This window comes from Marmota marmota, unplaced genomic scaffold (assembly GCF_001458135.2).
Source record: "Marmota marmota marmota unplaced genomic scaffold, marMar, whole genome shotgun sequence".
Taxonomy (NCBI): domain Eukaryota; kingdom Metazoa; phylum Chordata; class Mammalia; order Rodentia; family Sciuridae; genus Marmota; species Marmota marmota.
The window spans coordinates 729,385-756,100 of NW_025999905.1; the positions used below are offsets into that span (position 1 = coordinate 729,385).

The window sequence follows — 26,716 nt, forward strand, 5'->3', positions numbered from 1 at the left end:
TAAGCCAAATGATATGTTCCATTCATTTAAAAAAAATCAGAACCAAACTATATGTTTGATTAGCCATGATTTTCTGAGTGTTTGCAGATTCTGAGGTGTTCCATGTAACTCTAGTTTCAATAAGAATAGATTTTCCTGACCATAGCGAAGTTTATCATGATAAAATAAACCAGTTCCTATTTTTGAACTGTGAGGCAAGATGCTTCTTAGACCACACACAGAACAGTTTAAAGAATGGTGAGAAAGGAGGTAATTCAGCCAGTGGACTTTCTCCGCCTTTGACTACACATCTTCTTTCTGCTGGTTCCTGCTGTATCCATCTGCCCTCTGTGAATTTCAAGGCCAAGAGCTTTGCAAAGAAGGTTTGTGAACTTGGAGAAGCTATGAAAGTGAAAAGCTGGGAAGCAGGATTATAACCAGAGCTCTAAAGACAAAGGGCTAAACCCACAGATAAGGCAGTTATCCATCCTGCTCTCTGACAGAAGATTTTGATTTGCATAATTCTCACTGGTTTAACTCTTATTTGAAAGGCAATCAATAGTCCTTGAAATCAGTTGTCTCAGCTAAAAAACAAAATTTCCCCCTTCAATCCAAATATGCCAAAACCCATAAGCTCTTTTAGACAGAACTTTCCTTCTATGAGTTATTAATAAGATGAAGAAAATTCTATCAATTAAAAGCCTTAATGGAACATTTTGTTCAGGAAAACTTGAAATCAGTTTCTTGAGTCACCAATCATTAAAGAAATCCTGAATGCCTTTTGCAGCTCTATATGTCTTAAAATAGAACTGGGGATGAAGGTGTACCCTGCCTGAATGAATGTAAATAAACCAGGGAACACTCTCCAGTGCCAGGTCTCAAGAATCTATGCTGGAGCTGTTTTTATGCACCAATATCCCCTATTTCCACATAGTTATTTTAAATGAATCTATATAAAGGACTGAATATTATCTCTAAAACCAATTACCTGAGCAGTAAATGTCATGTTAACCTCATTGAGAGAAGTCTTAAAAATCAACTTTTCTAATTTTCTTAAAACTCATTCTCTTGCTTTAGTTCAATCATTTGCCAATTAATATTCATAATGGAGCCCAGAACTGCAAGAGGAATTCAGGAGATGATCTCACTTTGGTAGGTGACTGAATCAGTAAGAGCAGGTGATGGGTCATTTTCTTCATGAACATCTCAGGAGATTTGACAAAATTTAGGTGGTATGCTCCAACAAAGGGAAAAGAACCTGTGTGCAAACAGAGTCTTCAGATCAGTTTTGCTTATACTGGTTTGATGTAATCTAAATGAGGGATTAGTGAACCCTAGCCCATAGACCAAAGTCAGTCCACAACCTGTTTTTATAAAGCCTGTGAGATAAGAATGCATCTACATTTGTATATAATCAGAAAAATATAAAAATTGAATTCCAAGACATTTAACAGAAACTCAAATTTTAGCATTCATGAGTGAAGTTTCACTGGGGTACAATTACACCCCTATGTTTACATACTGTTTGTGGGTCTGTGGCTGCTTTCATGCTCCAATAGTAGAGCTAAGTAATTGCAACATGACCACATGTCCTGCAAAGCCAAAAATATGTACTGTGTAAACCCTTAAAAAAATTTGCTGTCTTCTGATCTAGACAATGGCAATAGTAATATCAATCAATAATTCATTCCCACTTTAAAGTTTTACTTCTTTTATTTATTATCCTAAAATGAGCTCACCTAAAAATGATAAACCAAGGGGGCTGGAGTTGTGGCTCAGTTGTAGAGCACTTGCCTGGCATGTGTGAGACCCTGGGTTCAATCCTCAGTACCACAAATAAATAAATAAATGGAAAGAAGATCTACTGGCAACTAAAAAAATATTTTTTAAAAAATGATAAACCAAAAGAAATAAAATCTAACAAGAGCATAATCTCAAGCCAGTACTATGAGGGTGAACTCTGATTTAGCTTCCAAAGAATGATTCTCGTGTTGAGATTTTTGAAAGTCTACCCCCATCTTATCCTTAGGAACTCTTATTTAAGGCAGCCTTAATTTAGACTTGGGTCTGTAAATATGGGATACTATTCATGACTTATCTAAAATAAAGATGAAGGATTTTAGGTTCTTTGAAAATCTCTTCTACATGTCATTAATGTAAAAAGATAAATATAAACAATACATTGACTTTAAATTGGATAATTGAGTCACATTTTCATCCTACCTCCCAGGAAATTTACTTTCATGAGGAAAAGAGAAATGATCTATCTATACATTAGCCTCCCATTAAAGAACAACTATGAGCTGTGCAAAGTTCTATCAATAGACATCAAATGATAGTTAACCAAATGGGTCTTGAAGAAGCACAGTTGAGCATGACCTACCACCTGAGGACCCAGAGATCCCAGATGGTAAATTATGACCCAAGCAATTTTTCCACCATAACCGATAAGCCACCTTTTTTCCTTGGGAAGAAAATAATGACAAAGGTCTACACGAAAATAATATGAAATATTTTTAATCCTAGGAAGGATTTGATTATTAGTAACCAAAGGGGGGAAAATCAATAATAATAAAAGTCAGCCTTTTAAATCAAATGAACACATATCAAATTGCTCAACATCATTAAATGGCATGATATAATTTATCCATAGAAGACATGTTCTCATCCAGTGTAAAATTGATTTAAATAGTTTTCACAGAGTGCTAAGAGATGTTATAGGCGACAGTTGATTTAATGAAGTATTTAAGGCCTCAAAACTGGGCCTTTTGGAAAATAACAAATAACATCTTTTTCTACCACTTAGGGGGAAAGGAACAACAAATGTCAGTTAAGTCACAGAAACATAATTAATTTGTTTATGTCTTTCAACATTTCACTGAGCTTTGCAAAGGCCAGCTATAAAGTGAATTTTATAACCAGAATTGGTCTGAATATTTTTCTCATAATATTCTGTCATATTTCTTCAGCTCTTCAAATAAAATGACAAGCCACTGGAATCCAAAGGAAATAGGCAGCTCTTTCCAAAGTTGGGACTGAGCTGACAAAATCTATTTAGTATCTAAAATTAGAAATAAAATAAATAAATTCTTTAATATCAACTACATTTTCAGAGAGTTCATTAAAAATTTAAGGCATTTTTGACATGTCAGAGATTTTAGTCCAGTGACAAGAGAAGAAAGAAGCTACCTGGGAGAAAATCCCAATTATCTCTATGGCTTGAAACATACATGTTGAGCACAGCAGAAGATGAAGAGAGAGGTGACTGGTGACTGCGGAAACTTTCTGAGTCTGTCCAGTCTGTACAACTTTATCAGGGTTCCTCTGAAAGGGTGCATTTCAAGTGTATTTTCATTCTTCTGGTTAAATTTTGTCAAGATGGGGGAAGGCATACCAATAGTCTGTTAGTGGGATAAAAATGAGTAATGCCAAAATGATTTCTTCTTTATATAAAGACTCAAGAAATTAAGTGAAAAAGTTTTATGCACTGTGACACCCTCTTGAATCCCACAATGAACAATAAAACAATGGCAACTTCCTCTACACCTATACACAACAGCAGAGCTGTACACAAAACAAAAAATTCATTTAATGAAAGCAAATGGTCTAGTGTTTTATCCACCAGTCAAATACACAATTATTCATTTTCTCCCATTTTTTCACAAAGATGCCGAGACTGTCTGCAATATCAAGTGTTACAACTCATACTTCATTGAAGAAATGTCTGGGACAAAACCTTATACCTATACCCTGCCTCCTTTAGCCAACACGGATCTTTTTTAAAAATCTGGATTAAGGTCTGTAAAGATAACTGTTTATTGGAAACAAACCAGAGCACCTTAGATCATCAATTGCCAGTGAACCCCCTTGTTTCTCAGTTCCAAAACAAAGTTTACACAAAATTGGTTAAATCTATCTTCAAACTTCTTTCAACAAATAATGTCCAAGTTGTGCTAAGACTAGTAATCCATCATAAGAAATATCACAAATTTCTGGATCAGTTTTGAATAAGAACACTACTTATTTCATAACTGTTTATAGTACAATCACATTCTTATCATGAATACAATATATGCGTTTCCAAAATTGAATTCCTGTCTATTGGCTTATCGGGGGGTGGGGGGTGGGGGGGGATAAGATGCTTCCAACAAAGTCATAATCCTCAAAGTCTTGCAGCAGAAAAATAATCAAACTGCTGGTGCTTTTACATGAAGGAAATGTCCCACTAACATTTTCTGGAGACTGTGAAATTATCCCAATACCTCTGTACAGTTATTTGGACTTAAGAAGAAGAAGCCCTTTCTTCTTCATGATTGTGCAACTAGTTTAATAACAAGTTTTCCCACTTATTTATTCTTCAGGCACCAACAAACTGTTTTAAACCATTTGACTTTTATGATAATACCTGCTTATTTGCATTAATGGAAAGTCAAAGCTTTCTTACCCCCACCTGTTTTTTTTTTTTTTTTTTAATATTCCTTCAAACTTCCACTCAAGCTCTTCTTACCAATTCCAACAAGGATGGAATTTCAAAGGCAATTATAGGTTTAAATAACCCAAAATACATGCTAATTCTTTCTAAAATATTACTGATAACATAAGCTTTGGAAACCAAGTAAAAATGCCCTATGTAAAAAGAAAAATTTATTGTCTTTCATTGCTCACCATTTTTTAATAGAAAAGATGTTTAAGGTCTGTTGAGAAAATAAATAATGGGAAAAATAATTATACCTTTAAATTTTTTTCAAATCTTCCCCCAAACATAAACAAAGACAAGACATAAACAAGATCACAAGGCTTATGCTCACATCTGCCCTCCAAAGCACACTTTTTATGTAGACATTATAAAGAATAAAAATTACCCAATAATTATATGGCATGCATCAGCAGTGCACTGGTGGGCTTAAACTTGGTTTTCAGTTATATGTATATACAGATAAATCTCTTCCTGAGTTAAGTTTCATCTTCAGTTGAGACCCAAATCATTTGCTGTCCTTTGTTTGGCAAGGTACTTGACCATGTGATAAGGCAATCAAACGTTTCAACCTCTTTCTCATTTCAGTGCCAAGGCTTTCCTCTGTGAGACAACCAACATGACAGGTGTGAAGACACACCCTAACATAGGGTCCTGTAAACCCACAGAGCTGGTTTCTTTGTTCATTAGTCTGAAGGCTACAGCACTGTCTCTTCATATATTGGGTGATCTTGAGGATTTCAATTGAACAGATTCAAAATGGTCTTCTTTTTCCTAGGGAAAAAAATTAACAAAATAAATGTATTGAAATTCCAGTAAAATTTTGGGATCTTTTCCAGAAGGAAAGTTTCAAAAAATCATCTGAATCTATGTACCTGCCATTTGTAATTAGGATTTTACATCTAAGATAAGGTGGCAGACATAAAACAAATAGCATGTCTACCCTGAAGGGTGCTTTTGATGCCCAAGAGATAAGACAGACACATCCAAAATAGAAGCAAACACATGATTGCAATAGATATCAAAAGATGCAGCTGTAATTCCTGTTAAAAAACACTGAGAGCCTTCCTAAGGGCACGCCTGACCTTGATGCTGAAATCAATGACCTTGCCAGACTAATTGTGGGCAAAATAGAACTGACAGACACTAAATAATCTCAGGATAACAGAGGCTAAAAAAATAAAAAGGACAGCAGAAAATAAATAAGGAGGCAGAAGATCATTTGACTTCACTGACATTTTTTATTGTTTGGTTTTGGGAGTGGGGAGGTTGTTGTCTGTTTGCAGTACTGGGGATTAAACTCAAGAGCATTCTACCACTGAACCTCATAACTAGTCCTCTGTTAATAATTTTTTTTTGTTTGTTTTTAATTTTGAAACAGGGTCTCATTCAGTTGATTAGCCTGTCTTCGAACTTTCAATCCTCCTGCATCCGCCTCCCAAATCCCTGGGATTATAGGCATACACAACCACACCCAGCACACAGACATGTTTAAAAAAAAAATCTTCTACTAAAGATATTAAACAAGTCATATTAGATAATGCTTCAAAGTTTTAATTTAAATATATCATTGATGGTGCCATGTAATACATTCAAAGGTAGCCTATTAAATTCTTTTCCTTTAATGGGTAAAAAGAGATAAAGAAGGTGAAATTTCTCCCAATCTTAATTATTAAAACAGAGAATGTTTTCTGAAGACTTCTGAAATGGGAAGACAAGAGAACTAGGATTACTTTTAAAATAAAACAAAACAGGAAGTCAACAAGTCCTAGGTGAAAATAAATGTGTGTCTAAAGTGGAAGCATAAAAATAAGAAAATGACAGGAAGTAGACACTGAATAGCTGTCAGGAAGGGTGTCTGCTTTTGTGTTTGCTTTTACTTGGGGAGAGAAGTCCAAGAGCTTTAGGGTTACAGGGACAGGATTGTAAAAGAAAATCAGAGGATAAATTCCAACATATTGCTCCTTCCCTGGCTTTGCTGAGAGGACAGACCACTGGGAGAGTAGACTACAGAGATCCTCAGTGCTTTTGCTGACAGGTTCTCTAAAAACTTGCCTGGAGTCTAGTATTTATCAGCCTTGACAATTGTGTAAAATGACTACTGACGATTGGAATATGTATTAAGCTTGCATTGCAGTGTGGGATAAAATTAGACGTTGGGGATATAAAAATGAATATAACAAAATATCTACCTTCAGAGAGATAGGGCATATCAAAGAAAAGCACTTTAGAGTATCAGATATGGTTATACAAGGTTATTTATCAAGTAAAACACTTGAAAACCCTTTATCAAGTCATGTTTGGATCATAGGACTTGAGTCATATCCTCTGTGTTTACACAGGATTTTACTCCTATTGCTGATATGGTAGGATATATACATAAACACATAAACGTGTGGGTGTGTGCATGTGTGTATAATTAGGCAGTGGCACTAATGGAGTTAACTTTCTAATAGTGGGAACTTCTTCATTTTTTTTTTTTTTAATTTGTAAGGCAAGACCAAGGCATCATACATGGTGGATTGTCAATCCGTGGTTACAGCAATGTATTGAAACACCACTTCACATTAGGAAAAATACTAGATTGAACTCCAGAGATGTGAGATGTTCTAATCCCCATCTAGTTCCTTTGTACAAATAAGTGAGCCCCTCTAGGTGTCTGTTTGTTCATGCACAAAAGGATGCCACACAGGGTGGTCTTTTTAAACTCTAAATTAAAAAGCCTATTCAAAAGCCAACTTGTCCCAAAAGATTCTCCTTACCTTGTTACTACCTCCGCTACTACACTCCCTCTCACCTGTGCTCCAATAGATCCTACTCTTTATTCTTGCCATACTGGAAGATTCTCTGTGTGCATGGTGATATGTCTTCCCACAATATTCTAGATAGTGTCTGAGATAAGAAACTATGGCTAATTTGACATATCCCCAAAACCTTGCATAACACCTCATATATGTCATAAATTATTCTGGATTAAAGAAATAAAAGAAACAATTAAAAAAATCAATTGAAGCATTTTTAATTGCTGGGGAAAATCAAGAAAAATAAACATATAAGTATGTTTGTATGTAGTGAACTACTAAGGAAATATGAAGTAAGGTATAGCCTTTAGAACATGAATAAGAATATAGAGGTAAAGCAAGAATATATAAGATAAATCCTACATGATACAACAGTTTAAAAAATTTCTGCGCTCTGGAATCATGCATAAAAATGTGACACATAATAAGACTTCCACAATGATATTCACAGCTTTATTCATAGTGAAACACTGTAAATAGCACAGGTATCCTTTAAGAGAACAACAAAAAAATATTATATCCATACAATAGCTTACTGTTCCTGTATAAAAAGAAATACATTACTGGATAACAGAACAAGGTAGATGAATCTCAAAAATATCTAAAAGAGTGAAATTGCAATTATATGAGGTTCTAAAAGCTAATCTATGGTTTCAAAAATTGATATAGTAGTTTTCTTTGGGAGAAGAGGGATTAACAGCATGCAAAAGGACACAAGGTTAGTGTCAGGGGATGCTTATATTCCATATCTTGTTATGATTTTTATTTATACAGTAATATAATTCTCAAAATTCATCAAATTATATGCATATTGTGATATGTGCATTTCACCATAAAGAAATCTTAAAATATTGAATTCTAATCAATGATATGTATCTTGAAGTGTTTGGTCATGAAGTATATCAAAGTCTTCAACTTATTTTGAAACATAAAAAAAGCAGAGAGACTGTTAAATAGTTAAAGGGATGGACAGATGGATGCATATAATAACAAAGCAAGCATAGTAAAATTTAGATGGTAGTTTCTAAATATTATTGCTTATTTTTCCAACTTCTATGTAATAGCTAAAATCTAATTTTAAAGAGTAACAAAAGAAAGATTATTATGCTAAAACTGCTATTCAAAATAAAATGCTCTGGTCATACCATAACAACAGAGGAAGTACTGTATTATTAGGAAATACCTTAAAATTTACACAATATTTAACATACTCTCCTCTGAACAATTCCATTTTTTTTCTTTAAGATTCAGCTTAGGAATTACTTTCTCTTAAACAATTTCCCTGGTATCTAAATATTCCTTTCATTATTATAAGATAATGCCCTTACAAATGGGGACTCACAGGACCAAATAAATACAGAGAAGTCTAAATTGACACTTGAAGGTTTTCACTATGGATTTCTACATATCTTGTGAAGAAGATCACAGAATGCCCTTTAATCTAAATAAACTTTCAAAGATGTTAATACAAAACAAAAACAAAAACAAAAACCTTGGATGATAGATAATGTCTCCTTTCAAAGCAAAGGAAAAGTTTACTTACTATTCTGAAAGGTGAGACAATGCCTCCCCCTGTGGAGAAAATAGCAAATACACTTACTGCCTATAATAAAAGATTCAGGCTCCACAACCCATGGGTTGTTCTTCTATAATACAATCCATTCTGTCATCTAGCCTTTTTCACTTCACTCTTGTGGGAAGTAAGGCTTGAGGAACCAAAACAAACACTGATATTTTGAATACTATTGTTGCTGTGAATGATAAACTGTTTTCTGTTTGAATCAGGAGACTTTTGTTTTCTAAAGGGCTCATGAAACCATGAAAGACCAATTTGTTGGCTACAAGTAGAGAACATTTTCAAAACCTTCGGAGTTCTTTACTGCTTTGCTAATGAGGATGGGTAAAAGACAGAGACATGGTTTCTAGAAGAGGAAAGATGATAGCTTCACACCTAAGATTTGAGGGAAGAAGAATTACTTAGAAGCCATAGAAATTGGTAATAAATATGCTGACCAAATTCTGGTTGGGCAATAATTGGTCCCTCATTTTATCTTCCAATAATGAAGAGGAATTGTGAAGTGGATGCAGGAAGAATAGTGGGAAGCAGACTAATGGGTTTACAGTTCAGCTTCCTGAAAAGTGCCCTGAATGTTGTTAATTCTCCTCTGGATAGGAAGACTTCCTAACTAATCAGGAAATTCACTTCAGAAGTTCCCCATGGAATAACCAGTACTAAAATTTATCCAGATAATAAAATAAGAATTCACTCTTTTAAGATAAAAGTTATAGAGATTTGTACCTACAATGAATAAGAAAGGGAAGAAAATGGAAACCATTTATGAACAGAAACCTGGTGAATTGTTAGAATCTTGGCTAAGAGGATATGTCAGGGCTTAATGAATGTTAAGGAAGAATGGCAACAACTAGGCCATTTTAGGTTTCAGCACCTCTTGCCATCTATCAAGCCAAATGTAGATATACTAAAAGTGAAAGATAAAGGGCTCAGAGATTTTGTAGTGGTTCCTTACTATAATTACAGAGCTTTGTTTTCTCTGAGAGGTTTCCTGAGACCAATTTACATAAGAATACTCTGTGAGATACTAACTATTATTTGGACTTTTACTGCCACAAATTGGGTTTCCAAGGTGAAATAAGACCACTGAAGAATAGAAACTGACCTAAAGGAAGCTAGATAAATTAGCATGGTCAGCTACACCCTGGAGATTTCTCCTATCCTTTGTTAAAACTAAGCATTAACTTAGATATATGGCAACCCAGCAAGAAATATTCTGGATTAGGATAAGTTCTTTTTTAAAGAAGGTTTCGATATATAAGCCAAGTCTAGATCAACAAAAGGACATAAAACCTCCAGTGTTACCCTGTTTGATGTGGTCTCTGAGTCAAGAGATGCCAAAGCTGAAATAGATGATGTCAATAATAATAACCTTAATCCCAAACTCTGGGTAGTCAAAAACCAAACCAATTAGTTCAATCATGAGCAGCAGATGTGCTTCTCAAAAGCAAAAGTCATATCTGCTGTCACAGAAATTCTCTTTCTCTTTATACTTAATCTTTCCATCCCCATCTATCCTGATTTCAGTGGCTTCAAGAAGAAAGGTGATCAGCAGACAAACTGAAGTTTTCCTGTAACCAAGAGGGTTTAAAAATCATACACATCCATCTGAATCAGCTAGGAAACCTTGAAGAGGGGGTTCTCAAATATGATTCTGTTGATAGTAAGTAGCCAAGTCATCATCCTACCTGAACCTGTAGGAAGAAAGGGCCATGCAAATAATGGAATGTGAGCAAGGATCAATAAAGGGAAAACAATGTAAGGATCTATCTTACGAAAAGATCAAATAGAATCAATTTGCTGAGAAAGTCTGCAAAGTTAAATCTGCACATTCAAGGTACTGTTGTTGCTTCTACGTCTGAACATACAGTAGGACTTGATGTTATATGTAATAAGTACTTGATAACATTCTCCTGATTGAGAACAGTCACTTTTAGAGAAGAGCTAGTAGACCACCCCAGTGGCTCCTAACTCCTTTGCATGAGCTAGTGTTTCACACAAGGTCTCATGCCTTCTGATACCCAAGGGGTCACTATTTAATTGGTATCCAATATTAAGCCTCCATCTTAACAGCCCTACCTGAGTTATCACACTTCTACTTGAAGAGGAGGCTGATTAATCACCACAAAACTCAGGGACCCAGTATATAATGTTCCTTGGGACTGTGTAGGTGTATTTGTAATGCTGAATCTATTCAGGAGTCAAGGAAAAATAGTCTAACTCCTGACTTGATTCTAGAGAGAACATGGGCCTTTCTTGAATATCCTATTTGATCTTTTATATCATTTAACCCAAAAAGTAGCATCCTTTGAATTGGGCCCAAACAGGATATGTTATAAATTGTCCTAAAAGCTGGGCCACACTTTACCTTTGTGACCTTACAACTTTAACAACTTTGTGATACGATTCTCTGTGATTAATGATTTTGCCATTTGTAGACTCTGACAGTGGGAGGCAATCTCAACCCAGAATCCCCCTGTGGGGTTTTAAACTCATCACTCCTTGACATAGATGACAAATACAGTCCTTTTGAAGATCAACTATTAGTTTGTTACTGAACTTTATTTAAAACTGAATATTATTCCCATGCAAACCTTATAACTATATTTTGGAATAAGTTCCATTTACAGTGGGACAACAACATGGGAAGGGCCCAATAAGCTTAGATTTTTTCAAAGATAAATGACAAATATTCAAGTGTAGCTGGTCTGTTCTCAGTGACATCCACCTCAAAAGAAAATATGGCAGCAAACCCTTTGGTGGCAATTTTATCACCTATTCTAGTGCTCCAAACAAATCCACTGGCTCAGTGGAACACTTGATTCATCAAAGTGCTACTACCTGTCTGGGCCTGTTCACTGTAGAGGTGGTTGAGCTGAAACCCAATGGTGTCCACTAGCTGCTTCAGATGTTTAATCTCAGCCTTGTATATACATAACTAAAAACTGACAAGATTGTTCTGTTAGGGGGGTAGACCTCCAAGGCATTTTCTTAGATTTGGATAATACTTCTCTTAATAAACTTCATATATTTACCATTTCTTGAGCTATTAAAAATGACCTGTTTTGTCTGCCACTTGGAAAACTTCAGATTGGCATATTCAAGTCAACCTTTTTTGCGGACATGGACACCAGAAATAAATCTTTGCTTCTGATCACATCATATATGTTACTCGGAGCTAATCACAGTAAGGATATATCTTACAAAAAGATCAAATAAAATCAATTTGCTGAGAAAGTCTGCACAAGACAGACTGCCACAAATGCTGTATAGGTCGTCATCTCACTCTTTTATGGGTCTAATGCATTTGTCATCATATATTGGTCAAAAAAGCGAAAGGACTCTATTTTTTTTTTTTTTTGATAGAGGGCACCACAGCTTACCAGACTTAAGAATCCAAAATTTGATCAGTTTTTTCTTGGGTAATTGATTATATCATACCTTTGACTACTTTTTGGACTACTGGTTGTGCTTCACCACTAATCAGTTAACTCTAACCTTATTATTTTTGCCCTTGAAACAAAACTGTATAAAGTTTATTTCAATAGCAATCCCTATACTGCCTGACTAGGGCTACCTCTAGGGTACCTCTAGGGTACAACCTCTAGAGGTAGCCCCAGTCCGAAGGGAGCCTAGAAGGTTTGAATAGAATTATAATTAACCACCACTTATATTTTGTCTTGTTGAATTTTTATGATTCTAGATCAAAAAGATAATGACAAATTATAGAGTATATTGCTTAAGCAGCCTCCCTATTAAGGCCCACATGAATAAAAGTGGGACACACACTAGGTCTCCAAAGTTTTTTTTTAAATGTCTTTGTCGTTCTTGCACCTGAATGTTCTGGAAGATAAATCTAGGTGTCAGTGGAGGATGAGCAGAAATAAGGTGAATCTGTAACAACAGAAATGGGACGGTGGCAGTGGATGGAGATAACAATGTAGTCTGATAATGGGGTACTTGGAAGGTGATGCCTCAGATATTGAAAGGGATGAGGAAGGAGTGACACTAGCAATAATCTGTTTTTCAGAGCCATCTTGTCACTGTGCTGCAAAGAAAAATGCCCATATGTGGCTCTCTCAAATTGTTGCAAAGACCTTTAATTTAACTGATTTCTGGATCTGCCATACCCACCATATGCTCTAATCACAATTGGACTGCCATTATTTGTAAGCTAGCTTACTAATAAATCTATCAGATGTAGCAGGAGATGGCCCCAGCTTCTGCTCCAGAATAACATCAATCAACACCTCCAATCCCAAGGCCTTCACTCAGTCATCACATGGGATAGACAAATGTGATACCCATTTATAGTATGGACAAGCAGGAAAAGTTAAACTGACTATCCTTAGGCAGTCTCCTGATTGATAATAGACACATTTATTTGGGATGAACTGAAAACCCTAAAGTTTATTATTCAGCAAATTTATATTTCAGGCACTGCCAACCTATGCTGCTGGATTGATTTAAATTCCACTTAGGGTCCCCAGCATTTATAAATACAACTTTCCTTCCAGAGGCAGCATGCACACCTCCAGGATTGTACTTCTTATGTTGAAACCAGGCATTACCTTATTTTAGCCTAAAAATATAGTGGCTTGTAACTTAGAAATAGTCATATCAAATTTTCATCTTTAGAGAAACACCCACAATAAATCATGTAACCCCTAGAAAACTGTAAAAATCTTTCTAAAATGAGTGAATAATATTACTTACACTCATTGAATGGGCAGTTGTTCAATTAAAAAAGGGGGTATGAAATTCATCCCTAACTTTGGCAAAAATAATCAATTATATCACCTCATCCATTGAAGGCATTTAGGGCAACATTAACTCATTCTCCATATGTTGTTATAGACAATATAATTACCTTATACCTCCTCCTTGATGACCTGAAACAAAAATCTGTGCAGTCATTAATATATCCTGTTGTACCTGCACTGATATACTTGAATTGTCTTGTTGGATTCCTATGATTCCAGATCAAGAGGATAATTACCACTTAGTTGAGTAAGCTGCTCACTGAATCCCCTGACAGGGCCCATGTAGGCAAACATGGGAAGTATACTGGGTTCTCTTATTTTTGAAATTTCCATCTTTCTTCCACCTGAATCTTTTTTTAAAATATTTTTTTAGTTATAAATGGACATAACACCTTTATTTATTTATTTTTATGTGGTGTTGAGGATCAAACCCAGGGCCTCACACACTATAGGCGAGCACTCTACCGCTGAGTCACAACCCCAGCCCCTTCCATCTGAATCTTATGGTAGAAACTACTTGGTGACAGTGGAAAGGTTTCAGGAAGTAGAAAGGTCAACCCAAGAGTAGAAAGGTCAACTCTTCTTTCAAGGAGAAAGCTACCTAGCTTTCTAACCTGGACCCTAAAGGTTTATGGCATTTGTTCAGCTAATCAGGTGTGGGACCCTGTGGGTATGAACAAGGTTAATAATTCAAGTTGGCTTCTTCTTGCTTCGTGATATCCCATTGATATTAGCTTCATTTAAATGCTGTTTGAAGTAAATTGACCAGATTTGGCCTCCATCAGTCATGCTAATCAGAATACTACATGGAGTTTCCATACTAAAGGGAAAATTCATCAGAAGCCAAGATGGTAGAGAAATGAGGTTTGTATTTTGTTAGGAGATAATTCTCCATGGTTTCTTGCATTTCTGCACATCTTATGAGCAAGACACTGATTTCCTTTTGTTTTATACTGTATTTTCAGACTCTTTGTATTTAAAAAAATGTCTTAGAAGATACAAATATTGTCTCCTTTCAGAGTAAAGGGCAGGCTCGCTACCTGTCTAAGTACAATAAAGGTAATAACTCCTACTGGGACAAAGGATGGGCATACTTACTTACTTCCCTTTCTGAAAATTCAGATTTCCAAAGCTTTGGGTTTCTTTCCTGTAATTGAACCAAGTATTATCATTTCCTCTGCAAACAGCCTTGTGGGAACTGGCACTTTGGAAACTGATATCTCTGTCTAGTATCTCTCTGTGAGTACTAAACTGTCTTTTGTCTCTACCCAGGAGTCTTGTGACTTCTTAAGTATTCATGAAAGTCACTTGTTAGTTTACAAGTATGGTAAAATTTTCAGTTCTTGACAATCACTATGTATTTATTATTCCATAGCAATAGTACCTTCCCTAAACTCCCATATAAAAAATTAAAATTAAATAACCATTTGTAGAAAGGGAAAATGGCTTATTTATTATATTGTTAGATAATCCCCTATGTTTGTGTGCCTAAATTAGAATAATAAAAAGAAGATAGTTACTCTAAATACTCTTATAAACGTAATCTTATGTGTTTTGTCTGTCCTCCTGAAAAATCATTCAAAATGTATTTGCTTTCTTCTGGTTCATTCTAATTTTTAATCTTGAGTGGTTAAATTGGCCATTTACATCTCTTAAGTCAAGGGTGAAGAATGCCAATAAAATGTGTTTTCACATAATATTTAAGGTTTCACATTATGTTTAGATACAATAGTCATTTCAAATCAGAAAAATATGATGGTATCCTAAACACCTCAACAGCTTATATAACTTCTGTTTTCTCCATGTAAATTAACTTTGTTATAAAATAAACACAGAAATGAACACAGATGAGATCTTTTATTAACCTAACATTTTGTTTTTTAAAATTATAAGATAACACATTATCTTCGTGAAAATTCAAATATTACAAAAAGGTATTACTTCAAAGACGATGTACTCTCATTATTTCCCTATTCTCAAAAAGCAGCTACTGTTATTATGTTTATTATGTGAATACTAACATAAATATATGTTTAATAGAAATATGATAGTCTACTTGTTGTTTTTACTTTATCCTGGATCTGACTATCAGAAAACATAAACATCTCAATTTTTAACAGCCACAGAGCCATAAAGTATTCCATTACTTTGATATATAAAAATTTCTCATCTAACTCCTTATTGATGGTACATAAAGTTGATTCTACTCTGTTGACTAGTAAAAACAGTCCTGCAGTGAATATTTTTGTATTTACATCATGTACTTCTAAGAGTGTTTCTGTTGGATACATATCCACTGAGAGATAAACATGCTGAATGACAGAACTTTGCTTGAATGCTATTAAGCTAATACGGCCCCAACTTATAAATGCTCAGTAATTCCAGTCTAAAATTCTACTCTCACCTTTGTTGCCAAAGATTTGAGTTTTCCCAGTAGAGACTGTTTATTTGAATATACAACTTCCTCTTCATTATCTTCTCCTTCCATTATAGCACAACTGTCTGCAGCCGGGAGTTCACACTCTTTTGAGTTAGTTGTCATTACTAATTTGGAATATTTGTACTCCAGTCTAAGTGGTAGTAAATAAAACAAGCAAATAAATAAATAAAGTAGCCATTTACATCAATAATAAATTAATACTTACTGTATGTGTTTATATAGCAGCTCATTAAATTGTCTTCTTGTACTATCAACAAATTTCCCTCACCTAAAGTCATGGCTTTACGTGTTCTCTTTTATCAACCATGTACATAAAAAATACTTCACAGAATGTCAGAGAATCAGTTCAACACAGTTAATTCTACCACTTACTTTAAATTGACTGAAGTGTCTGGTTATGAATAACATTTGAAAAACAAAGAAAAATCTTGAGGTCTGAATACATTTCCTTAATTTATTAATATGCTCATGACAATTCACTATCACGTTTTCCAAAGTTTAGTTCATAAGCATGAAAATATCAAACAGGCAAATGAGTTGATACTTACTGTCTCCCTATATCATTCACACCTTTATGCTTAACTTAGCATCTCAGATATTAAGGTTGACCCTAGATGTTAGAATTCAGATTTTTCTATAGCCCACTGAGATGTAAATCACTGAAAAAGATTCAAGTTGTATAACAGATCAATATGCATTCAGGGGTTAGAATCAATATTCAATCCCAGACTCTTGGAGACGTGGGGTAAATAAATGTGATATTTGCCTATATACTTAGTCAGTTTCTTTGCAAATATCCACCCACAAGAAATTTTAAAAGTGCAGCAAGAAGACAGCATGATGTCATAAAACAAAAAAAAAAACAGACTCAAAGGGAAATTCTGCCTTCAAATCTCAGCTCTGTTACAGTCACCTGGATAACCTGAAGCCTCCATTTTTCTATTTATTTTTAATAAGAGACTCTAATTCAGTGAACTTTAATGTTCTATGATATTTCTACTGTCAGAGTAGAAATAACCACTTCACTAGAAGAAACGTATCTCTGAGATAATGTACAGATTTAATGATTAGTTCTAAAAATTTCACAACACAAACAGACCCTAGAGTTCTTACATGATCATGCAATGAGGATACTTACTTTTGATTCTTCTTCCAGAAGTAGCATGTTAGAGCCACCAGCAAAACGGCTGTGAAAGCTCCCACGCCTGCTCCTACTTTTAGCCAAAAGTCAACTGTTTCACAGGTAGACAGCTTTTTCTCAGGCAAAGAAATTCCTTTAATGCACCATTTAGGTTCATTCCAGACATATAAGGTTTCCTTTTAAAATAAGTAAATTGAAACAGAGATGAGAGAAGAAATAAGATTCAGATTCAGTTTTGAAAGCTAGATGGGTTATTGGGTCAATTCTCATGTAGAAGAATTTATTAATCCTTCATTCATATTAAACTTAGCTCCAGAGAAGGAAGAGATAAAGAAGAAAGTGAATAAAATAACAAAAGCAAATGTAAAATCTAAATAAAGACATGAATTGTCACATCAGAAGGGTGTACTACATGTTGAAAATGAATTCATCTAGACACATCTTTAGGCCATTTTCCTCAAATTTCAATGACACTGACATCTTAATTTTGCTTTTAAATGAAAACTTTAGTTGTTTAATATAATTAATTAGAAGGGATTTTACTCTCCCACCACTTAGGCCCATAAGTCCAACAAGTCTCTCCCTTAAACAGAAGAGACCCCAGGCCCAGGGCATGTATTTGCACCATGGCTGGCAGACTTGGTAGATGGTATGACAATAGGCACACAGACTACACCCTTCTGCTGTGTGTCAAAATAAGTAGGGCATTACTCTGGGTCACCCCTTCCCACACCTGGTACTCTTGACCTCCCAAAGTAGGTGACTTAATTCCTTTAGAACAATGTTTCCCATATAGCAAGTTGCACCTAGCCACTGAATAATAAAAGCAATATACTAGATCTCAACCAGGAACTTTTGAAATAAGTAGACCAAATAAGGCATATCAAAAATTAAAATCAGAGTGCAGGGCATGGTTGCTTACATAGTTCAACATGTACCACTTACCAGTAGCAATTTGTATGATTATATTCAATGACATTAAATGACATAGGACATTATTGTGCCTCCTTAAATTGTATGGCACATGATGATTACTTTATCCACACTTTAACATAAGAATAACACCATAATTTTTACTTTTATGTCTTATGTGGATAAGCATATTTTTGCAGTAAGCCATGAAGTGATATGCAGAAGAATCTTTTTTACTTTGAGGAAAAGTTTCAATAAAGGTTTGAATAAGAACTTTCTGCCTGTGTTTTAGAATATTAGTGATTGAGGGTTTTTTTTAAATAGATGATACCTGTGATATTTTCATTAAGCATAGACCAAGTAAATTATTTTTAAATAGGTTACATTTTTATAAGAATGATGAAGTGAAATGCAGGAGTATATTCAAATTTTGCTGCTGCATCTCTAAATGTAAATCAAGACAATACAGAGAAAACTGTAAACTCTAGGGAGCAAACACCGACTACATTTGAAGTGCATTCTACCAAGAAAAAAAGATTGTGCCAGAGTTTATATGGTTTTATAAAATGTATAACGTTCAATGAAAATGGCAAGCTCTAATGTCTAGTGGCAGACTTACACATCGTAAAGCTTCAAAATTAAAGACACTTGTAAAACCAGTGCTTAACATCTTAATCAACTCATTAAATACAAAGAAAAAAAAAACTCGAGCAATTGACAAAATGTTTTAGTCATTCTGTAACTATTAATTAGAAACTGTGTCCCTTTATCCAATCACATAGCATTGGAAAACAAAAATAGCTGACACTGCAGCCAAAAGATTTATTCTTCCAACATGTAGGGATATACTTTGAACAGGATTAAGATAAATTTGATGATAAATCTAAAAATATTTCTCTCAGAGCTAACATGGTATCACTCAAATCTTTACTCTGCATGACTTTAGCTGCAACGCTTAATACACACTTAGAACCTGGGATAGATTTTTGAGATCCAATTTGATAAGAGCACTCTTATCACAAGCTGTAAAGCTCTTTTTGTTCATATCAGCTATACAGGCAGGACTTAGATTGCATAAATTTAACTTTATTTTCATCTGCATTTGATAAAGTTGTAAAACTGGGGAAGTGCATAAAGTGGTCAACATAAAGTGAAAAGTAATAAAGGACAGAACTGAAATAGTAAGATGATTAAAAATTAAAAGATACTGTAATATTTTTCAATAACTGTTTTTTTTAATCATGAAGCTGGAACATCCAAAGAAATCCATTCCTTTCATTGGCATAATGGAGAACTCGGCAATAAGTTGTCATTTGTCAATGATATCTATAGATTGGTTTGGTCCTTACCTGAAATCCTCGTTTGCAGGCTCCCTCAATCTCATGGAAGTCATGCTCGGTGCACAGAGGGCAAGCTTCAGCACTCTCCCATAAGAAATAGAATGCACATCCATCACAGGTGCCTGCTGGGCATTTGCTGAAATAAAAAAATAAAAAATGCATTCCATCCATTTCAATCAACATTTGAGTGCCTACTGCATACTAGGGAGCACAATATGAATGCTAAGGAAACACATATGGGGAAAAAAACTAAAGGAGGTGAAAACCACAAAGAGATAACTCTTGGCACCTACTAGGATGGCTAAAATAAAAAAGACTATAGTAACTGTCATGAGAATGTGGAGAAACTCGAACCTTTATACACTGCTGATGGGAATATCAAATGACAAAATTGTCAGGAAACGTCTGGAAATGACTCAAACAATTAAACACAGAGTGGTCATATGATCCAGCAAGTCTACTCCTAAGTATCTACCCAAGAGAAATTAAAGCATATGTCCATACAAACAGTTCTACATGACTATTCAGAGTAGCATTGCTCATTATGACCAAAAGGTGGGAAATACCCAAATATTCATCATCAGACGCATGGATTAAAAAAATGTAATGTCAGCACTATGGAGTATCATTTAGGCATAAAGAGAAGCTCAGTACTGACACATGCTACAACTTGACAGACGTTGAAAATATTGTGCTCAGTGAAAAAAAAAAGTCACAAAATTCCATGTGTTATATAATGCTATTCATATGAAAGACCAGAATAGGGGGATCTTTAAAAGATGGAAAGTAGACAGATGGGACTTGGAAGAGGACTAAGGTACAGGAAGGTGAGACCAAAAAAGGTTAAGAGTTTCATTCTGAGGTAATGAAAATGTTCTAACATTGTGGTGATGCCTCTACATTACACCACACTGTGAAAAAAACCCATAAAAACCCCTGAGTTATATGCTTTCAATGGGTATACTGTATGGTATGTGAATTCTCTCTCTCTCTAAAAATCCATTTTTCAAAAAATTTTACAGAATGACACAGATAATGACAGAAAGAGCTCTGGTAAGGTTCTTGGTAGAAGTGATGTCTAAGCTAAGTCTAGAATATTCAGTAGGAGACAACCTGATGAGAAGGGGAGAAAGCAAAGGAATTCCTGCCAAGGGAATGGAATGATATGATGAACTGGTAGGAAATTACATCTGGATCATTGTTGCTGGAGCTTCCAGAGCAAGGTGGTGAGCATGTGCTGGACACGTAGTCAGGAACTAGGTGGTAAAAAGCCTCAGGTGTTAAGGAGGTTGCAGTTTCTATTGAAGGTAACCTGCTTAAGGGAGGTGCTTTAAGAAAAAGAATGGTACTCGGGACCATGGTCTTTTAGAGAGTAGGTGAAAATATGATCACAGAAATGTCTACAGTGAACAAACTAACCAACCATCAGGTCAACATGCAGCTCAGCGAGGCAAATGATTTTGCAGTCCCTGACTTCCTTGACCTGAGGGTTACCTTCACCACTGGAGATGATGGCTTGGGCTTAGACACAGGGGCAGGATGGCACTGAGCCAACCCCCTAGGATGGCCTGAATGGAGACTTTTTGAAATACTGCACTCTGGTGGGCAGGTCCATTATATCAATCTGCCTCTTTGATTTTAGGAAGATAAACAGAAAGGTTTAAAATCAACCTCCTGTATGTGTATAGAATCATTACTGATAGAAGCTATTTGGAAAGGTTCTAGAAAGAATAGATATTTTGTTCATGAATTCATTAAAACTAAGAGAATACTACTAGTTTGTCTACCATGCTTCCAGCTCTCTTAAGTCAAGTCTTGTAAATGCAGGCCTTCCCTGAACCTTTAGGCCTTGACTGGTGTTGAGTATGGGTCTCCTAAAACGCCAAATGACAACAAAAAAAGATGGATATAAAAAATGAGAATGTTACATAAAACATCTTTTTTGAGTTTTAATTGCAAATGTCTTTTTAACCATTAAAAAGATACATAATCCAAAGCCAGGCACATTGGTGTATACCTGTAATCCCAGTGGCTTAGGAGGATAAGGCAGGAGGATAGCAAGTTCAAAGCCAGCCTCAGCAATTTAGATAGGATTTAAGCAACATAGCAAGACCGTGTCTCTAAATATCATGTAAAAAGGGCTGGGGATGTTGCTCAGTGGTTAAGTGTCTCCGGGTTACAAAAAAAAAAAAAAAAAAAAAAAGATACACAATCCAAAGTTATTCTTGTCTATCAGCAAAGTAAAACTATATACTGCTATTTAATTAAAAATATTCTAAGACACCCTGGAATTGTGAATAGTAAAAAAAAAAACAAATCTATCTGGGCTTATATTTGTAATCCCAGTGACTCGGGAGAACTGAGGCAGTAGGATCCCAAGTTCAATGTCAGCCTCAACAACTTAGAGAGGCTCTAAGCAACTCAGTGAGACAATGAAATAAAAAAAATTAAAAGGACTGAGGATGTGGCTTAGTGGTTAAGCACCTCTGGGTTCAGTTTCTTGTACCAAAAAAAAAAAAAATTAAATTTTTTAAAGAATCAATGTGTCTGAAACTTCATATTTTCACATGCTATTTTTCCAAATGTCTGTGTGCTTTAGACTGAGTAGACACAGGTAGGAGGTAACTAAAGGCAACATTTTCTATAGCATGTTATAACAGAGGCCCAGGGTTTTGCCAACATAAGAACAATGGCAAACGGTGACTCTTTAGAAAAATGGCTTAGATCTTATCTGCCTTAATTTATCTATTTGTAAAAAGGGAGTAATTAGTATATTCTGAGAACCAAAGAGAGGCTTAAAAAATAGAAGTAAAAATGAAAGATGAAAACCATGCTACATAAAATATTATCACTACTTTCCACTTTTTTTTAACAGTAGTAAAAGACTCAAAACTGTTCTTTTTAAAACTATATAGCCAGTTAGAAAAAAATTCTTCAAGAGCAAAATTATTAATTTCATAACAATTATTTACAACTTTAAAAGTAATATACTTTCTGTTAATGTAGCAAAAAGTACCAATAGGCCTTCAACTCAAATATCTCCTCATATATTTTTTTCTACTTTATCTTCCCAACACAGAGAAGTTTTAAGGGAAAAGAAAATAAATTATTTTGCTTAAGAAAACAGAAGGGTAAGTCTATTTAAGTTTGAGAAAAAAAGAATTTAGATGAGAGCAAAAAGAAAAAAATAATCAAGTTGCAAAACCTCTGGAAAAAAGACTCAGTTTACAATTCTAACTGGACTTTAAAATGATAGCATATTTTCCCACAAATGATTCAACTCCTCCTTTTCTCTGTCTTACTTTTGTAATTTGTTAAAATCAAATATGTGCTATGCTGACTTTACAGCATAGGTTTTTGATGTTGCTGTTTTTCTTGTTTTGTTTTGTTTGTACCAGGGATAGAACCCAGAGGCACTCAACCACTGAACCACATCCCCAGCCCTTTTTATTTTATATTTATATTTTGAAACAGGGTCTCTCTAAGTTGCTTAGGGCCTTGCTAAGTTGTTGAGACTGGATGAACTTGTGATTCTCCTGCCTCAGCCTCCCAAACAGCTGGGATTACAGGTGTGCACCACCATGCCAGGCTATAACATAGTTCTAATAAAATGAAAGAAAAAATTTAAAGCACTGCGAAAATTCAAGACTATTACCAAGGCACATTACTTTCTGAAAAACTTATACTTGCTACAGAAACTAAAAAAAAAAAAAAAAAAAAAAATCAAGACACTGATGTAATTTATAAGACTGTCATTAAATGTCAAAACGCTACAATGCCTATCCTTGATAGACTTCACTTTTTAAAAGACACTCTTAGGCTAAAAGGAGTTTAGTTCAGAATCAATTACTTAGTGCTTTTAACCCAATAAATCATTTAAAATGTGAAACATCCAAATTTGATCCTTTGTTACAAACCTAAAATGCACAGTTTAAATCAAGCCTTCCCTGAGAAATGACAAGGATATATGAAGCAATAATAATTTCAACAGTCTTATTTATAGAATGAAAACGGAAGAAAGTACAAGAGAAAAACAAAACAAAAAAAAATACTTTTTTCTACCAAGAGAATGAAAAAGCAAGTAGCAAAATAGATAAATGCATTATTGCCAAACATTTGAAACTCAGTTTTCCCTTTATTACCTATGCCACCATCATCTCCCTGACTTCCCCTAACTTTTAAAAGTAGGAATGCAGAGTTGTCATGAATTATGCTTCTTTGATAATCTTTGGGCTACTCAAGCAGCACAGAAACCAGGAAAGAAATGTCTAAAGAGACAGTACATGGTCATGGGTGGCTGGGGCATGTGAGGCCAGGGTTCTGCAGGATGACCACATGTGCTATGAATTCTGGGGAGAGAAAAGACTGATTCAAAGAATGACCAGGTCAGCCAAGAATAGATTTCCTAGTTTTCTTACTTAACCTTGTTATTGCCTCGTGAATTGGGGTGGCACTGGCAATGTATAGGAATTCAGGTGAATCTTTGTTTACGAAGGTAGAATTTGGATTCTAAAGTGGGACACATTTCTTGGGGGAATAACTAGAGGGAGAAATGGACACTTGGTTTCATCTTTTAAATAAATCATCTTTCTTAAAGCAGAATAGATTTGGTTATGAATTCAGGGAGAAGAATCTTTTTATGACCTAAATAATACTCTATTATTAATTGTTTGATGGTTTATAAGTGAATGTAAATTTGTTTTGCCAAAATTCCACTCAGAACCCAGAGTTTTAAAAAAATGTAGTTACCTTGCCAATATTTTTCTGATGATCTGAAAATTACTCTTGGGAGACAGTGGAAAGCTGACAGTCCTGTGCTCCTAGAACATTTGTCATCTGGTGTCAGGGCACTACCGTTGCTGAGCATCTTTTACAGGGAGTTTTTGTGGGTTTGTTGGCATCCCCCAAAGCATAGGGGATGCTGTCTCTAACTTGCAGCTGGTAACTCCTCTCAGTTTTGGCATCTCACAAAACTTAGTTTTTCTCTACTAAGGATGTCTTGTTATTGACAGAAGGCCCCCTTGTGTGGAATCCATAAAACACCATCATATCTTACTTCAAATTTGTTTAGCTAAGGCTGGAAAAGTGTAAGTCACTCATGACTATTTTAGTCTACTCAGGCTGCTATACTAAAATACACTAAACTGAATACATAAATACATCAGAAATTTATTTTTTTGTGGTTCTAATGGCTGGGAAGTCCAACCAAGATCAAGGAGCAAGCAGATTTGGTATCTAGTGAGGGCTTGCTCTCTGTTTCATAGATGGTGCTATCTTGTGACCTCACAAAGCAGAGGTGCTAGTTAGTTCCCTGGGGTCTCTGTTATAAGAGTACTAATCACATTCATATCATGGCATGACCTATTATCTCTCAAACCACTACTTTTAATATCAGCTTGGGTTTGACATTAGATGATGCTATTGCAGTGTGTGAACTGAGGAGGATATACACATTCAGACCCTAGCAGACTGAGTAAGAACATAAGTGTTTTTGCTTTTTTTTTTTTTTTTTTACTGGAAGCTCTTTGATATAGGGATATTGAATTATACCAATCTCCTGAAACAAAAATGTTCCTTTCTAAAGAGACTATCCTGGATTAATTATCTAAAGTCAGCATCTGATGAAGATCTAGACAAACTTAACTGACTGCCCGGTTTTCTTTTATCCACATTTTCTTTTTCTTCTCTAGTGGAAAAAAATTAATTTTTATTATCCATATTTCAAAATGATTCTAAAACTTTGTCTTATAATGTCATCATGTTGTGTCTGAAGATTACTTGTTAGTGTTTGAACTATACAATTTCAGCAAGTATTGACTTCTCCAATTCTTGATCATAATGGCTTTCAGTTATCACATATGCTCCTAATGCCATTATATGCTTCATACATTTTAATATTCTAATAACATATTTGGCTTTAATAATTTGAGATCTATTGCCTTTTTAATTTACCCTATACAGACTTAGACATGTATTATTTGTCCATAAAGGTTCAAAGGAAACAAGAAAATAAGGAACTCACTTAAACATCTTTCTTGGGCTCTTAACTTAAAATGGATAGACTTTCTGGCTTTAACAATCCTTTACCAAAGACCAAACAAAATACTGCATTAGCATCCAATAATTCTGGTGATTTTGCTAAAATGACTATAAGTTAGAGCCTGTGGAGCACACCTCTGCAGTGCCCCACCCCTGAACAGAACTGTGAAGCAGTCCTTTCATGAGGTACAATAGCCCCAGAGATCACAATGAAAATTAAGATGGATTTGGGATTTGAGAGAGATTTTGAAAAACAATTTTAGACTAATTTTTAAGCTACTCAAGCATGTAAACAAAGTCATAAATTGGGAGGGATGAAGGGAAAGAAAGAGATCAGTATGATGCTTCAACAACCTTATTATAAGAAGGTACCAATATCTCGTACATCAATTTAGTTCCCTCTGGGATAATTGTGCCACATGCCTCTTTGCTTAGTGGGATTCTATGCAAATCTCTGCCTATGAGGAAGTGGAAGGGAAATGGCAAGATGAAAGAATATGGAGTGACAAGAACCAGAGAGGCAGTCGGGAGATCACTGCATCGTGACTATGCCACTTCTTAGCCACACAACCTGGGGCCTTGTTTCCTGCTCTGTGAAGTGAAATGGGTTTGACTCAAGGATCTCATTGACACTATGGCAGATCTATTATGAAAGTAAAAATGGTTCCCACAGCCTGCTTTCTAAGAAGGACTTCATATTGTGATGGCAAAACCAAACCTGGTTATGAAATGAAATTATGAAAACATTATGGTAAGAAACCAATGCCTGGAAAAAGGGTCAGTTCTCCTCCCCTCTTTCAGCCTTTCTCCAGGAAGCCTAATTAAACATGGGACCCTACCTTTTGGATTGTAAATAAATGCCCTAGGAGTCTGACTACTCCTTCTTGAAATGTAACAGATGCCTGTGAAAAGACCCCTTTCTTCTTATCTGTTTCTGTGAGCATGCTTTATGTTAAAGACCCTGTACAAGGCCTTTCGCCCCATAGAGTAGGAATTTTTTTTTAAAGAGGAAAAAAGCCCCAGTGATAGGATGGGTCTAAATGATGCCAAATAACCTATCAATGTTGTGAGAAACTGTGGATCAGGGCTCAGAATTTGGAGTTTTGTTTTCCTCTGGGCCCTCCACGATAAAATAGTTTGGAGTTCCCCTCCGGGGACTGCTTGCTGCTTTTCAACCAGTGTGTTTCCTGCAACAATATAACCTTTTCACCTTCCAATAATTTCTCATGATTTTGTGAATAGGATGTTTTGTTT

At 35.2% G+C, this 26,716-nt stretch overlaps 1 protein-coding gene across 2 annotated transcripts in view; it reads right to left on the reverse strand.

Annotated features, from left to right (window-relative positions):
• Window positions 1-2,480: 2,480 nt before the first annotated feature.
• The window catches only part of Elapor2 (endosome-lysosome associated apoptosis and autophagy regulator family member 2), a 163,815-nt gene continuing 139,579 nt past the window's right edge, over window positions 2,481-26,716 (reverse strand). The window contains exons 18-22 of one of the 2 annotated variants that reach the window (XM_048799553.1): window positions 19,433-19,559; window positions 17,169-17,347; window positions 15,995-16,160; window positions 8,798-8,826; window positions 2,481-5,227 (exon numbers count right to left, since the gene is read on the reverse strand). In XM_048799553.1, the coding sequence (XP_048655510.1) occupies window position 5,227; window positions 8,798-8,826; window positions 15,995-16,160; window positions 17,169-17,347; window positions 19,433-19,559 (502 nt within the window). In that variant the 3' untranslated portion in view covers window positions 2,481-5,226. The remainder of the gene's footprint in view (window positions 5,228-8,797; window positions 8,827-15,994; window positions 16,161-17,168; window positions 17,348-19,432; window positions 19,560-26,716) is intronic. The other variant, XM_048799554.1, reaches the window with a different exon arrangement.